The following is a 16542-nucleotide window of genomic DNA, read 5'->3' as shown; positions in this document are numbered from 1 at the left end:
ACGACCTGTACGACATATCACTGTCTAACAGTTGTTGTGTATGTGTGTTCAGAGTGGACTAACTCCACTGCATGTGGCAGCACACTATGATAACCAGAAGGTGGCGCTGCTCTTGCTCAACCAGGGAGCCTCACCGCACGCTGCTGCAAAGGTAAGAGTCAATCAAACCATCTAAAATGGTAAACTAGCTCTTATATAGGGCTTTTCTACTCAGTCTGAGCACTCAAGGCGCTTATACAACACGTTTTACATTTACCCATGCACACCCATTCATACAAGCATCATTAATTAAGCTAAGTGCTTTAATTATCTAACATTTACACACATACATACTCTGATGATTGCGTCGGAGAGCAGCTCGGGGTTAAGTATCTTGCCCAAGGATACATTGGCATGTAGCCTGGAGTAGCCAGGAATCGAACTGTACATTGGCATGTACAGCCACCCCTACAGCCATCTAGAGGGGTTAAATCAAATGTTCCTTAATGCACTAAAACCTTTGGCTCAGGATGAGAGCAGGCTGACCCAGATTCAACCAATTACATGCAATTACACTGTGCTCCACGTGCTGATTAGACGCCCCTTCCACTCTTGCATCATCTATTTAGCAAGAGCTCCTGCTGAAGTCAACAAGGCTCCATTATTACCTGGTAGAATACTGAATGAATACGTTACTTTCTCTTCATGCTGGAAGGGAGGAAATAAATGAAGTACCCAGTGGATTTTTCTGTCTCCCTCCTGTGAGCAGAGGTGCACATGCACGGCTCTGCCTTTTGTCTTAGACATTTAACATTGTTAATTGTTACAATTAACAGCATTATGAAGGGTGAAGAGTGCTGCATTAATTCTGTGCAACATCACATTGATCCAGAGTTACAGAGTTTTGGTCTTCTTCAAATTTAAATTTGAATTGGCTGCATGTAAATGGGTGCTGCTGTAATTCTCCTGTTCTCTGCTCTCCAGAATGGATACACTCCGCTCCACATTGCAGCTAAGAAGAATCAGATGGAGATAACGACCACCTTACTGGAATACGGTGCCTCCACAAACTCCGTAACGCGGCAGGGCATCACTCCCCTGCACCTCGCAGCGCAGGAAGGAAACGTGGACATTGTGACGCTGCTGCTGGCTCGAGACGCTCCTGTAAACATGGGCAATAAGGTGCGAGTCCCACACGTGCTGCTGATGGTTTTCTCTTTATTAATGTATAAATCAATTCAGCACTCTTCTATGCTTCTGTCATTTTTGTGTATTTAACTGTCTCTGTATCTTCAGTCTGGTCTGACTCCACTCCACCTGGCTGCCCAGGAGGATAAAGTCAACGTTGCTGAGGTGCTGGTTAACCAAGGAGCCGTCATAGATCCAGAGACCAAGGTAATGACAGCCTCTTCGTGTCTCAGGATTAAAGTTATGAAGTCATTTTCAAAGTGGATTTGCTTATTGTGTCACTGCACCACTGTGAATTAAACATCATTTGGGCTTCGGTCCGTCCCTGTACTCTCACTTCCTGTGTTTTTGACCTCCTTGATTCAGACATGTCATCAGCAACAGGAGGACACATCATACAAAGCTTCTGCTGTCAAACCAACTAGACTCTCCTTTTTACCAACTCAGATGATTCATTTGGCCCATTTTTCTGCCTCCATTTGTCTTTGTTTTGGAGATGTAGGCGGTACTTTGTGAGAAGTTCAGAGCTTATGACCCAGCATTTGAACTGCTTATAGTAAAGCAGGACTTCCTGTTTTGGGCCATTTAACGTTGGACATCTTTCACAGGACTGCTTAAATTTGCCCAGTTTACACCCAACTTAATTTCTACTGGTAACAAATCGTCTTCTTTTGTCTTTTTGCCATTATGCGCTACATGTAGATGCACAAAGGAAGAGTGCAGGTGTGTGTGTTGGTATGTGTCTAATGTTTGCCTCGTTTGGATGCACACTGTGGGTACTGTGGCAGACCTGTTTCATTATGAAATTCTGTAGACCCCTGGCTCAGATTCTGAGATAATGAATCAGTCACAGGGCAAAAATCCTCATTTAGGGCTTCGTCCCTCCTGCTCTCGCTGCCTTGTGGTTTCCATTTATGCCCAACATGTCTTATAGTCAGCATAGTGGTGCTGACAGGACTTCCATTTCTGTGTCATCAGCTTGGATACACTCCGCTTCATGTGGCCTGTCACTATGGCAATGTGAAGATGGTGAACTTCCTGCTGAAGAATCAGGCAAAGGTCAACGCTAAGACGAAGGTAATCGTTTGGTCTCGGGATTTGAGCAGCTCCGTATTTTCGTACAGTGTGTATTCGCTGTGCGTCACTGCTTTGCCGTGTGAACATTTTCTGACAGTGTCTCTCGTCCCTCCTCTGCAGAATGGTTACACACCTCTCCATCAGGCTGCACAGCAGGGACACACACACATCATCAACTTGCTGCTACACCATGGAGCATCGCCCAACGAGCTCACTAATGTCAGTACACTCAGGAAAAAAAATGTATTCTGCCTCGTGCCTCTTGTTCTTTGCTCTAGTAAATATATATAATGTTAGAAAATAATACATAGCAGATTAGAAAAGAATCATTACTTATACCCATTCAGTTTTATTCATACAGTATAGCTCCAATTCACTGGAATAAGCTCCTTGAGACAGCCGTTGTGATTTAGCGCTATGTAAATAAAATCAAACTGCATCTTTGGATCCTTCCTGAAGGACTGAAGAAAATAAGTATTTATGATTCTGAGTTTCAGAACCAATAATCTTAAACTTTATTATTTGTCCAGAATGGAAACAGCGCTCTGTCCATTGCAAGGAGGCTCGGCTACATCTCTGTTGTGGACACGCTCAAAGTGGTCACAGAGGAGACTCTGACCACTCAGGTGTGTATGCGCTTAAATGTGTGTTCTGGTATGATGGATCATGTTTAATATGCCCTCCCAGTTGTGTATTCACAGTTAACTGCAGAGGCTTGCAGGAAGAGACGCGTTTATTCCCAGTTTCTCCTGTTAGTAGAACTTCTGTTGCTAGCTTAGCGAGACATTTTTCCTATTTTCGAACCTGCATCTTCAGTAGGAGTTGATGCTGCTTGCTCATTAATGAGCATGCCTGATAAATTGAAATGGTCCAAAGCAGTGGGGCATATATGTAATGTCTAAGTACAGAAAGGGCTCCAGGGTAGGAGACAGGCTCCATTCCCTCAAACGGCCTAGCCTGCAGTCAAGGCGGAAACAACAATGCCTATGCATGCTCTGCAAGATCATTCATGGACATGTGGGAATAACACCATCTGATCACATGGAGCCACTAAACAGAACATCACACCACTACAACAAACCAAATGATCCCATTCAGCTCAAAAAATGGCTACAGGGACTCATTCTCCCCAAAATCCATCAGGGAATGGTGCTACCGGAGTCCCTCATCACTGTCAAAGGGCCGGAATACTTGAAGTCACTGCTGGCTCCTCCTCTAATGCCAAACCAGTACAAGTATGCAAATGATAACAGAAACTTTATAAATATGTTCCAGTAGTTTTGGTTCTCTTTATTTTCAGTGTTTTATGCTAAACACAAGTTGAGTTTCATCTCAAGTTCATTAGTCAACGCCCGCAAGGGTGCAGCTGTTTCCTAATCATCGGTTAGTTGATGGTGGAATAAAACTGGAAGAAGAAGAACAAGAACTTAAATCTGAGTCCTTCTGGAAGAAATTCTTGTCACTCATCAGTTATCTCTTAATGCCTCCATGCAGTTACTCAGATTACTTTCATTTCAGTCTTCACAAAAACAGGTTTGCTGCCCCAAAATAATGTTTTTAAAAACCTTTATGTACTTTCTCTCATAGATTCCAATTCAAGATACTTAATTCATCCACATCACTAAGGAATGTCTGCTTTACCATATATAAGAAAAAATAAGCAACATTTTTTTCATTACAATCCCCCAAGTGGTAAATAAGTTGACTTGGGAACAAATGGCAAAGTCACTCCAACATTTTCACAGTAAACAGCGTATTAACAGAAACATAATGAATAATAATGAAATAAAATCCTTTGTTTTTAGACATCTGCAGGAAGTTTGGAGTTTCTGGCAGCAACTTAATGTCTTAAAAAACAGCAGAAAGAACTAAACTGTTAGAGATGTTTTACTGAGATGAAAAAAGTCCGTGTCAGTATATTAAGACCACGTCTCTGTTCAACAGACTGTGATCGAGAAGCACAAGATGAACGTCCCGGAGACCATGAACGAGGTGCTGGACATGTCCGATGATGAAGGTACGGTTTCATTTAGCAGCTTTATCGGTAAGCAAGTAACAAGGCCAGTTTTCCCTTTGGAGTGTGAAGAGGGACAAATCCCATAAAGCAGCAGCTCGAGTCACATTTACTTCTTGAATAAGTTCAGGTCCCAGCGCTGGATTCTGATTGTGAGATTTCATATTTGTTATTGTCAAGGAAACATTTTGTGTTGTTGCCACTGCTGAGTAATTCAAATGAAAAAGCCCGCTTCTGTTTTTCCACCATTTTCTTTTTAATTTTATCATTGAATGGAAGTTTGTTTCTGCCACTGGAAACATTTTTTTACCATCCACCAGTAAATATTTTGTCCTGTTATTGCAAAATTTTGAGTTATGTTTCTCAAAATTTCATCTTAACAAACTCAAACATCTTGAAATTTTGAGTCATTAAGTCAAAATTTTGACTTTTCAGTGGTGGAAAAAAGCTTCCATAAAATCATGAGCATGATTTGAATTATTTTTTTCCAATTTAACAAATTGAGCTAAAACATTTTTTATAATAATCACATTTATATTGAGTTCTTTGCCTGTGATTTTGATGTGAATATGATTTCTCCATCTATTTTTCCTCCATTCAAACACACAGTTCATAAAGCCAATGTCCCCGAAATGATCACAGAGGACTATTTTTCTGATGTGGAAGAAGGTATTTTTTTTTAATCTACATCTTTTGTTCTGTAAATTTTCTCCTTTTATAACTCCTCTGTGTCATTCTTTTGTTCCTAACATTTCCAGTCTCTTGCTTCTCTTGTGCTGTGGCGGTATCACGATTCGCTTGTACTTTATTTAAATACAAGAGCCGACAACTTTGTGTTTATGCTACCGTGTTTAAGCCAACAAAGGCACCGTTACTAGCTCGTTAACATATAGCTAAGATTAGCTTTCAGTCTAGACATCATTTGTTCATAGGGAAATCTTTTTAGCTCGTGTTATACATTTTATTAATGTGTGAGGATGTTTTTTAGAATATTGTCATGATCCTGGGCCGTGGCCCAGTGTTTTGTGTTGCTTTTGTATAGCTCTGTTTTGTTTTTCTTGGGTTGTGCCTTTCAGTGTTTCCTTTAGATAGTTTTCTCAGTTTGTTGTTTAGATGTTCTGTTTAGTTCCCCTTCCTGTTGTTTCTTTGTGAACGTATGTTCCCTTTGTCAAGTTTTCTGTGTTGGGTCTGCGTCTGTTATGTTTAGTCACTTCCTGTTTTATTTTTCGTGCTCCTTGTGTGTTGTGTTCAGTTTACTTCCCCTGTGTTATTTGGTTCATTTGTTTCCCCTGTTGTTCCCTGCTGTTTCCACTCTCCCTGATTTCCTCGTGTGTACTTAAGCCCTTAGTTTTCCTCTGTTCTTTGTTTGGGTCCTTGTCTTGTCTACGTCCCTGTGATGACTGCTGTGTGTTTTGTTTTCGGGTTTCCAGTTTCGAGTTTTATCTTTTGAGTTCCTTGTGAAGCATAATCAATAAATCGTCACTCAGACCCTGCTCTCGCCGTGTCCTGCACTGGGGCCTCCCTGCCTTGCCTGCACCAGCCATGACAAATATGTTATCTGGTGGCTGGCAAAAAGCTTCCAAGTCAAATTTCTTTGTGTTTTACTGTGACTGTAGCAAAGCCACAGCACTGTGGATGTCTTACACTTGTATTGGGGGGAAAAGGCTTGAAGGTGGCGGCTGTTTTTGTTTAGTTATTTACAACAAAATCAGAAAAGTGGGAATGGGAACAGGGTTATTAGTACTGGCACAGTTATTACATAATTTTCTCTGAAGAAATGCATGCTCGGTTTGTTGGCTTTGATGGTACGGCTGCTGTGATGAGGCTGATGGAGAGGAGCAGACACACTCCTTTCCCCGGCTGCCTTCCCTCTTCCACACACTCGTGCTGCGTTTTTGTACTTTTGTGCAACCAAATGCAGGGGATGTGCCGCGCTGCTGGTTGCCATGCCAACTGTCTGGATATGGCGCTTTGTGAAGTGTGTAACAGATTTCTTCTCACTGTGGAGCAGAACGCACATACACTCGATCCTTTGTCTGTGGGGGCTTGTCAGTGATGCTTTCATTGTAGTTTCACACATTCAGGCCAAAGCAAACACGCCAAAACAGCTGCTGCAGTGTGTGTGTGTGTATGGCTCAAAAGGAGCTGAACTTGAGCTCTTGACCAGTAATGTCTGATGACAAACAGACAGGGAATTAATGATCAAGAGCTTTTTTTGTCCTCTCCTGGCTCGTCCTCCCCCCGCGGTGTTCTTCCTGTAAAAAAATGGCAGGCTTTCATTTTCAGTCACATGCTTCATACTTTCTGTAGTTTATGTGCAGAAATGCAATCAGCAGAATTTTATCGGTCCTCTTTCCTGTAGTAGTGTGAAGTGAACATATCATAATTTTACTAGAAAACTTCTGCTGCTGTAAATTCTAGTACACTTAATGTAAATACAGTGTAGCTCTGTCTGGATATTCAGGTGACCTCACAGTGAGTATTTTTGCTCTAGATGGTGAGAAATGTGAATTTCTAGAAGGAAAATAGGATAAAAGAAGACTAAAAGAGAAGAAAAGGGTGATGTGATCATGCATGCTAGAGAAATACAATGCTCCAAACACAGACAGTATAAAAGATGGGTGCACCCTAACAGTTAGTCTGCAGCAGAGCTTTTTCACTTTCGCAGTATTTTGATGGATGTGAAGAGCAAAGGGTGGCTCTGACTTGAGAATGACAAGTCATTACCCAGTGAGCATACCCTAGATAACTCTTCTCTTAATAATGACCATAATTAACATGGTGAACTACATATTTCATTTAATATGACCTAAAATTAGTGAATGAGCCCAAAACATCAGGAAAGTGTTTACTGAGGTCACAGAGCAAGGAAGCTGAGAGCTGTTTTCCTGCTGAGGTTTTGCAGACATGTAACTGCTAACCATGTGACGTTACCCTTCCTGCCATTTCAGACTGGTGACAGTGTAAGTTCAAATGAATGAGGTCCCAGTCACGCAGGCCTGAGACCGGTCTGCAGCCATGTGGCAACCACTGGTTGTGAAGGAGAAATCCTTCTTGCAATTGCTTTGGTTGCTAGCAGATTGTATGGAAAACACAGACTTGTGTGCAGACACTTAACAGCTACTCACCAAGCCACAGAGAAACTGTGAAAAGTGTTAAATGTTAATACTGGAGAACGTTTGCCTTCAAAGTAAATGCCGCACCACTTTTATTTGGAAGGCACCCATTCTGTTAGCTTTACTATCATTTGGCTAGTAGTTAGCAGACAAGTTGGCGTCTGCCATGTAAACTACAGGTGACTGCAGCAATATGCCAGCAACCAAAGCAAACACACAAAGTTTTTTGGTGTAGCATCATTTTTGTGACTGATTTCACCTAGCAGCAGCCAGGAACCTCCAGGAACCACTTGCCAACCAATCAGCGAATACACATTTTTGCACCCTTGCAGCCGGTGATCAAATCACATCCTATAGGCCAGACGACTTTGAGGCATATGTGCGTGATGTCACACAAGAAACCTCTATAAGACGTAGAAGAGTCACCCCCCCTGCTGGTCAAGCTTGCGCTTTTGAGAGCTGGAAGCTATGTCCATCTTTTATACCGACTGTGTTCCCAAATGTAGACTGAAGAAATGGTAAAATGTGATTCTGCTTATGTTCAAACAGAAATGGATGTTGGAAATATCTGCATCAGCTATTCCTGTAAGTCAAACGAGAGTGATCTTGCTGTAACTAACTCTAATAACCAGTGTGAAGTGGCACAGCTGATCTGATGCAACTAAACTCTGTGTGTGATTTGTTGGTATTTAAAAGAAATATATGCATAATTATGTGCATGTTTTGCCTTCATGCTGATTTCATGTAGTGCTTGTTTTGGTTGTAGAGCTTCAGCAGAGTGTTTAATTTTTGATCTAAAAATATAACGAGGGAAACTCAAGGCGCACAAATACACACTCACAAGCTTGCATACCAGCGGAGGAATGGTGTTTAACATCTCCAGTAACACACTCAGTCCATGATCTAAATCAGGACAGCCCTGTGCCATTTGTAAACGGTGCCCCCCGGAGACATTTTCCAGACCTGTGAAGTCAGTTAATATATGGCCTACATGGATGTTAATTCTCAGTCACAAAGTAAAGAAAGGATTTAAAGTTTTAAACATTCACACAGCATGTTAGTCTCTGTCTCCAATAACTGATTGAGTGACTGATTCCAGTGTGTTTTTTTTTTCATCCTTGGATCTTTATTCCTGTCTGAAGTTTTGCCATTTTACATTCTAAATATAACAATCTGTCATTTAAAGAGGACAGCCTGCTCATTTACATAACAGAACTGATCAAAAGGCTGCAAATAAGATAACCCCGGGTCAGACATGACATGCCTAACATTGCTGACCTTATCAACGTGTTAAGTCACGTTTGCATTATTGAACCTCACAGCTTCACTCAAACATTCCTGCAACAGTGACAGAAATGGCCACAGTACGTCCCAGACTTTATGCAGGAAAAGGCACGAGGTCAGAGGTCCCGTTGATAGTACCTGAGAAGATGTGTTCTACATGTAATTATGGGAACAAAAATCCAGAAACATTGAAAATTTAAAACCAAGCACAAGCAGGCCTTACACAGTCAGTAACCCTCAGTATCTCATTATTTGGGTATCTTAACATATTTAACACTGCCTTAGATGTGTTTGGATCTTGTGGCACATTAATGCGCATTTATTTATTTAATGGTCACATTTATTACAAAAACTTGACACTTTTCTTTATTTTCAAAGGCCAAAGTCAGATTCTGTGTACTGCCTGTTACCTCAGCACTTCCACATGTATTACAGATGAAGACTACAACTTTGAAGTGAATTCATCTGGACCAGCTTGATGCTGCAGTAGCCACTACGAGCATTTAAATGTCCAAAATTAGAGTCTGACTGATTTATCAGCGGGGCAATATTATCTGTCTGAAATTCGCTATTTGCCAGTCTATCGATATCTTTATTTATAACAGCTGATACAGAAAAATTTAAGAAACACCCTTCTTCTATATCAGTGGTTCCCAAAGTTTGTGCTGCAGCCCCCTGGTGGGCTGCGAAGGTACTGCAGGGGGGGGGGGGGGGGCAGTAATAACAGAAACTCAGTTTTAAATTAAGTATGCAGAGTTACATATTTATATAAATGAATTTATTTATATGAAAAGTGAATTAAATGGGATGGGATTTTCTGGTTTTTAAGTGGGCTGCAGCACTCATGACTTTGGGAACCACTGATATTAAGAGTGTTGACATTGAAAAGTCTGTCCACCAGAGGGCACTATGCAATGTCCCTGTTGGCAACACGTGCTTGGAACACCACAAACACAACAACCACCTGACCCAAGCAGTCATCCAGAGTTAACACTGCCCATGCCAAAGACCACATGACAAATATTATGGAAATCTGTTTATGTTTCATGTGTTTGAAAGAGAAAAATATTGTCTGATATATGGTAAATGGTAAATGGACTAGTTCTTATATAGCGCTTTTCTACTCAGTATGAGCACTCAAAGCGCTTATACAACTTATACAACGCTTATACAACTTATACAAGCTTATATATCAGAATATCAGATTTTTAAATTACAAAATATCTGTATCAGTATCGTCTTCAGATCCTATATTGGTCAGGCTCTAGCCAAAACACTGACTGTTGGCCTTGTGGATAATATAGCACTCAGTTTTTATAAAGAAGACAAAACCCTGGAAATGATAAGCAGAAGAAGATGGATGGATGGATGGGTGGATGGATGGATGGGTGGATGGATGGATGGATGGATGGATGGATGGATGGATGTTAGACAATGGATTATCCATTTAAAAATTAGGAATGCAGTCCATAGAACTGCAAAGGGGCATGCTAGCAGACTAGTGTGAAAAATACAGATTAGAAAATGAAACATAGTTGGTGTTAATATAAGAAAAACCATGGTTATATCACTATTTGGTTATATCATATCACTATTGCAGATATACAGTGTACAGGTATTGTATCAGACTGTGTGATGACTGTGTCATGGCACTAGATAGTAAAAAAGTATCCATGCGAGCAGAGGCACGTTTCACATGACATGAACAACAATTCATCATACAGATGAATCCATGACTGTGTGGCCCACATGTATGTGTATGGGCGGCTAACCGATACAGCCAGCATCATTGCATGCTATATTCTGAAGTGTGTGTCAGAAATGACATTGTTAGAATGTTAAGCTAAATTTGGCACAGGTTGCTTTTAGTCACCAAAGCTCACTTACCCCACAGTGGATCACTGCAGTATTATCAGCAAATTTTTGCTGGAATGGCTTTTACTCTACCAGGCTGCATGTTCTAATACAAAATAACCAGACAGATATATTTGGTTGTGAAATCTCTGTTGCATATAAGCATATGATTTCTGAAAGGTGTGACTTTCATGGTATGTAAAGCAGCTGAATGCTATGTGTAACTGACACCATAGAATTTAGATGGAGAAGCAGGAGAGACACAAAAAGCAGGCAGACAGGTAGAGTCGAGAGTGACTGTTTATATGAGCTATAAACAAACCAGTGCACAAATAAAAGTCATAAGACTGAGAAATTATATTCTACTCTATGTTCTCCTGCAGATGCAGAGTTTCAATGTTAGACAACTTAGTCTGAGTCACACACCCAATTACTATTTCTGTCCTGCAGTGAGCTCTAGGTGTCTGTTCGGAAACTCACACACACACACACACACACACACACACACACACACACACACACACACACACACACCCTGGATAATCCGGGAGTAGGGTGGGTAGGCGGGAGAAAGCTGATCTGTTTGTGTGAGTGCCGGGCTGTGAAAGAGAGATAGACGGTGTGTGCAGGAGAGAGTGACAGAGCTGAAGGGAGGTTACAAATCGAGGAAAAGTTGGTTCTGGGTGAAGTCCTCCAAACTGGACTTGTAGCTGAATGAAGTGCTTTAAAGCAGGAGGTGAGTTTCTGGCTTGTTGAGGGGGGTTTGCTCGTGTTGAAGCTGAAATGAGAAGGGTTCCCGGAGAACGGGTTGGAATGTCGCCAGATGGGGTCTGTAAAATGTGTGTGAATATGTGAGTGTGCAAGAAAGAGAGAGAAAGTTTAGGGGGAAGGGTGCTGTAACAGCAGGGGGCGAGGGGACACGAGAAGGGGAGGGGGGGTCTCCATTGCTTTGTGGTTGCTGGAATGCCTTCCTTTTCTTTCTCCTCGTTTTTCCGCCTGCATGCACTTGCTCTCCTCCCCTCGCTTTTTTTTAAGCTCTGCAGTCACAGGTTGATCCTTAGGCTAGGAAGTACTGTACCTCTGAGGGGAATAACATGCTGCTAACGCTTCTCCTGCAACACATGTAACGTGTCTAACCACTTTTTTATGACATATTTTCCGTGATGCCATGGAGCTCTGCTGTATTGAAGGTGTTTCATCCTGTGGTCAGTTAAACCTGCTATAGAACGCTGTGACTTTATATTTATTTAGGTATAAAAGTTGGCTCTGAAAGTGGAATTATTTGTTTCCAAGCTTCTTTGTTACTGTTAGCATTTTTTTTTTGTCATCAGGAGACGGAGACAAAAAGCTTTTAGTGACAGCAGGACTTTTGTTTGTGTTTGTTGAACCAAAGCTGGGCTGGAAAACAGCCTCTGGGCAGAGGCTGCATTGATCTGTCTGCCTAAAAGGGCGAGTGTGCGTGTGTTATGGTCTGCATGAATGAGAAAAGCAAGACCGACTGACTAGGCAGCACCGATATATGTTAACTTGCTAAAGGAAACCTGGGAAGTAGTGACAGGGAATTCCTCCTCAAAGTTTTGGTCTCACTTGCTGCAGACGAGAGAAACAGATGGATGCACAACCCTTTCTGTGAAGTTAATTCCTTCTGTGTCTTAAACCACCAGGTGATGATGCGATGACGGGGGACACAGACAAATATCTGGCCCCCCAGGACCTGCGGGAACTGGGGGACGACTCGCTCCCTCAGGAAGGCTACGTGGGCTTCAGCATTGGTGCACGATCACAGAGGTAACACGCGCTACAACACACAGCTGTTTCCATTCATGCGGTCTGTTCCTAACTCATGTATGTGTTCTACATGTAGCATGGTGACATCAGTCATTGTGACATACATAACATTGCACTGCCATAAAGAGATTGTCTGAAGAATGCACATGAGATATCCAGAGATCTACAAAAATACAACTTCAGTGGCTTAAAAAATAACTAACCATGTTTGCAGTTAGAAGTCTTGTGCCAACATTTTAATGGGAGCAGTTTTTATAAATCCATGGCTCTGACTTTATTTAAAAGACTGGCATAGCCTCTGGGTTTGAAATGTGAAGCAGTGTCTTAAACTTGCAGTTTTTGCTAAAGGCCAGCAGGGGGCGACTCTTCTGTTTGCGCAAAGATTAAGACTCATTAAAGACTATGAGAACCTGACCCTAATGCAGACTTAAATTATGACCTTATAGACACTTTCACAATGATTTTATGGTCTCATCTGGCAGTTTAAAGTCTTACTGAATACATTACTTTTGTAAATTATCATTTAGGATAATGTACACAATAAAGGGTGTAGCTGTGTAGTGATTTACTTGTTGCTACACTTTGAGTGTGCAGTGTCGCTCAGTTTCTCAGTCAGAGACGCCTTTTGTTAGAGATGTCTGGTTCCAAAAGAGCAAGATGGTGACGACCAAAAGGCTCAACTGGTGGCTGTAGTTGTTCACAGTATCTGATATCTGACCTGGGAACAGACAAAGAAACCAGAATTCAAGAGCTCGTTATCAGTGTTGCATCTTACATCCTGCTTTAGATTTAGATTTAAAGACTAGCTAAAGGTGAAAATATCTTTTGAATAAAGCAATTACCAACTGCCAGCTGCCCTTTATTTACTCCATAGTGAGGTTTAGATGTTTTGAAGGGTCTGTTTCAGTTACTGCTTGATGCATACAGTGCTAAACAGAACAGGGTTACAGTGTTTCACATGAACTGAAGGAGTTTCACAAGAAATCTTGTGATAGCTCATGATCTAAAAGCACAGTTTGCACACAGAAAATGGATAAACTCACAGAGCTGCAGGTTTTTAACAGTTAAATATGAGTTTGTTTGGTGTAAAATGACAGCTTTTCTGATCACTACACACACACACACACACACACACAGGTTATAGTTCACTCACTGCAGCTGCTGAACTTTATGCTCGTATGAAAATATTGACACTTGTGCAACTGGCTGAAGAGGGAGGGGTTATTGAATATCTGAGCAGTGACACACATGGACACTGAGCCACAGGAAATTAGAAACATGTTCGATTGGATGGCCTTGAGCACTGGGTTAGATCAACACACACTGTTTAAGAGATGCTGTGTGTGTGTGTGTGTGTGTGTGTGTGTGTGTGTGTGTGTGTGTGTGTGTGTGTGTGTGTGTGTGTGTGAGAGATATCAGCCTAGCTTAGAGGTAGTTTAACAAACTGCTTTCCCTGCAGTAATGGGGTCAAATAACTTCCAGTTCAGTTCATTTTATTTTTTAAAACATAAAAAAGCCCTTCCAGGTTTTCCTGTTTTCCTCATAATGATATAATTAACAACAAAACATGAGTCTCCTGGATAATTTCTGATATTAGAGGTTTATGTAATATAAATCCAGATCCAGAAGTTACATTTGTCTTCTTTAAGCTGCAATAATCAGTTTTGTATTAAGAATGGATGAAATGTGAAGTCTTTCTTAATGTGATGAAATGGAGAATTATCCTCTCAGCTCTAGAACATTTAGCATCTTACATTTGGTTTCATGGCCTGCATGCTGTGCTGTTTGCCTTCAGTGTCTTTACTCTTATTATTTTTTTTAAAGCTGTGGCCGATAAAACTCAAATAAAACCAGAGGTTTCATACGTGCGGAGCAACAAACAGCGTAGCTAACTGATGAGCGTAGTGGAGCATTTAGCAACTATTGAGGCAAATGTTTCCCCTCAGGGGTTAAAGGACATGCAGAGCTCAGACCTAATACACTCCATCACATCACACCTCTTTTTGACTCTGCTGGAACTGACACATATAGACATTAAGATGTAGCTGCTCCAAGTCAAGATTAGGAATTTATTGTTATTAATTGGACTCATTAAGTCACACAGTGACTTACAGTAAGTCCGTTGTCTTCAGTGTATCAACCTGTCAGACTGTTTCTGTCCTCGCCTCTCTGCATCTTTCTGTCCACTCCTCTGTTTGTTCATAATTTCTTTTTCTCTCCTCATGTCCGTTCTTAATGTTAGTCCCAAAGTCAGGTAAGACTCAAGGCATGAAGAGGCTTCCCTATACCTCCCCCAACCCACCCATCTCACCTCTTTCCCAGTCCCTTAAACCTCCTGACACCAGTTGCTCTCAGTATCATGACTCTGTGGTACAATGTTATGCATATTGACTGTATTTGTTTAACATATTTGACTACTAACATAATGATTTTGACCAGTCTTTTTTTTTTCGTTAAACACTGTGTTTGTGTACTGTGGTTCACCTGTGCGATCTCTGTCTGATTTCTTACTTTCAGTTGAAAAGCGGTCAGTTGGTTACAGAGAATGGTGGTGTTTGCTTTTACGTTTCACTGCCTTGCTCTTTGTGGGTTTGCCACAAAGGTTGGAGCTTTGCATCATTTTGGTTTCTGTGTTGAGAACTCCATCGAGCTTCCAGGGACCTGAACTGATATCTGTAGGCAATAGGGATGTTATTGCCTTCATCGGTTTAAAGTCAAATAGTTTATCACACTGTACAGTGAAAGAGATACATTGTATACTTTATGATAAAAAAACAAAAACTAAATGTGACTTCACATGCATAAGTAGTTCCATAGTAACAAATGTGAAATTGCAGTATTGGTGTTGGAGAAACAGTGTTGCCATTACTGGATCTGCCAAGTGACATGTGATACCATAACTTTGCAGCCATAGACTGTAAAAAATGATGGAAATAGCTCCTGGATCTGAAAAGCAAAGCCAGTGTGGAAGTGGATCCTAAACCTGCTTTTTTTTTAATGGCCAGCAGTGGGCGACATCTGTAAAAACAGCCGTCAGCTGCCTTTCTCTGTGACCTCATTAAACACTTTCCTCATGATTTTGTGTGCTCAGCTGCTAGTTTGTCTTTTTTTTTTTTCTCTTTCAAACATTATGATCACTATCAGAATGAGAAAGGAGGATTATCCAGAATACTTTTATAGAGGAATTACCTGTCAGTCACAAGCTGTCAGTCAGTGAGAGTGCAGTGTCATAGTTCGATCCACCCCTCGTTTATCACGTACAATTTTAAATCACCAACATGGCCTCCAGGACTTGGCTACCAATTGATGATGTCACTGTGACTGGCATTAATTTTTTGTACTGGCTGTTGTTGGCAACTCAAGGAAAAAGGCCATCCATGGGGGAAATTTGCCTTCAAGGATTTTTGACAGAAAGCAGGATTTTTAATACTTTGCTCAGGCCTCGCTCACACAGGCCTAAATACCTGTTGGTAACTGCCTGGCAACCACCAGTTGCTAGGGGAAAATGTGTTTTCCATGGCCAGGTTGCTGGAGGTTGCTGTTGCTGGGTGAAATTGACGTGAAGAGAGTGCTTTTGCTGCTGGCAGATTGCCGGAGTCTGCATGAAAGTGTTTGCAGACAAGTCGGTGTCTTCAATGCTAACTGTGGGCAAACATGACAACCTGCTGGGGACCAAAGGAGGCAAACCCCACCTGACAGCAAGCAGTGTCCCACAACCACTCGTCAGCTGGTCGGGGAATACACATTTCTCCCTAGAGACCGGTGGTTATCACGGTGCCACTGTGCGGTCTTTGGGCTGTCCTGAGCCGTTCCCCTGAGTTGCAAAGCTGTGACATCATCAATTTGATCAGGTGCAATGATAGTCCTGGAGCAACATTAATAAGAAATTGCAAGAATAAGAGAGAGACCAGTGAAATTAAATATAAAAGTATGTACATTTGGAGTTGTGGCTGTGCAAATGAAGCCCATTTTATTTGGATTACTAACAAGACGAGTGTAACTCCTTCAGTACTGAATAGTTTCACAACACAAGACTGATTTTTAACTAAAGGCTGGAACAAAAATCAGATTGCATCTAGTCTTTTGTGAGATTATATCATTGGCTTTTTATAGAGGCTAAGAGTCCCAAGGTTGCTAATTATGCCCTCATTAAGCTCAGTAAACATTGTTTCTGCAGTTTTCTGTAGTTTCACCGATACACATTTTCATGCGACGTATATTTGACTCCCTGAAAATTATTCT

At 41.4% G+C, this 16542-nt stretch overlaps 1 protein-coding gene across 1 annotated transcript in view; it reads left to right on the top strand.

Moving 5' to 3' along the window:
• The window catches only part of LOC115797925 (ankyrin-3-like), a 163026-nt gene that overhangs the window by 95136 nt on the left and 51348 nt on the right, over positions 1–16542 (top strand). The window contains exons 17-26 of the mRNA XM_030754507.1: positions 53–151; positions 964–1161; positions 1276–1374; positions 2146–2244; positions 2365–2463; positions 2775–2870; positions 4189–4261; positions 4868–4927; positions 12177–12300; positions 14543–14554. Of these exons, the coding sequence (XP_030610367.1) occupies positions 53–151; positions 964–1161; positions 1276–1374; positions 2146–2244; positions 2365–2463; positions 2775–2870; positions 4189–4261; positions 4868–4927; positions 12177–12300; positions 14543–14554 (959 nt within the window). The remainder of the gene's footprint in view (positions 1–52; positions 152–963; positions 1162–1275; positions 1375–2145; positions 2245–2364; positions 2464–2774; positions 2871–4188; positions 4262–4867; positions 4928–12176; positions 12301–14542; positions 14555–16542) is intronic.

This window comes from Archocentrus centrarchus, chromosome 19 (genome assembly GCF_007364275.1).
Source record: "Archocentrus centrarchus isolate MPI-CPG fArcCen1 chromosome 19, fArcCen1, whole genome shotgun sequence".
NCBI lineage: Eukaryota > Metazoa > Chordata > Actinopteri > Cichliformes > Cichlidae > Archocentrus > Archocentrus centrarchus.
This window is presented reverse-complemented; position numbering and strand designations above follow the sequence as displayed.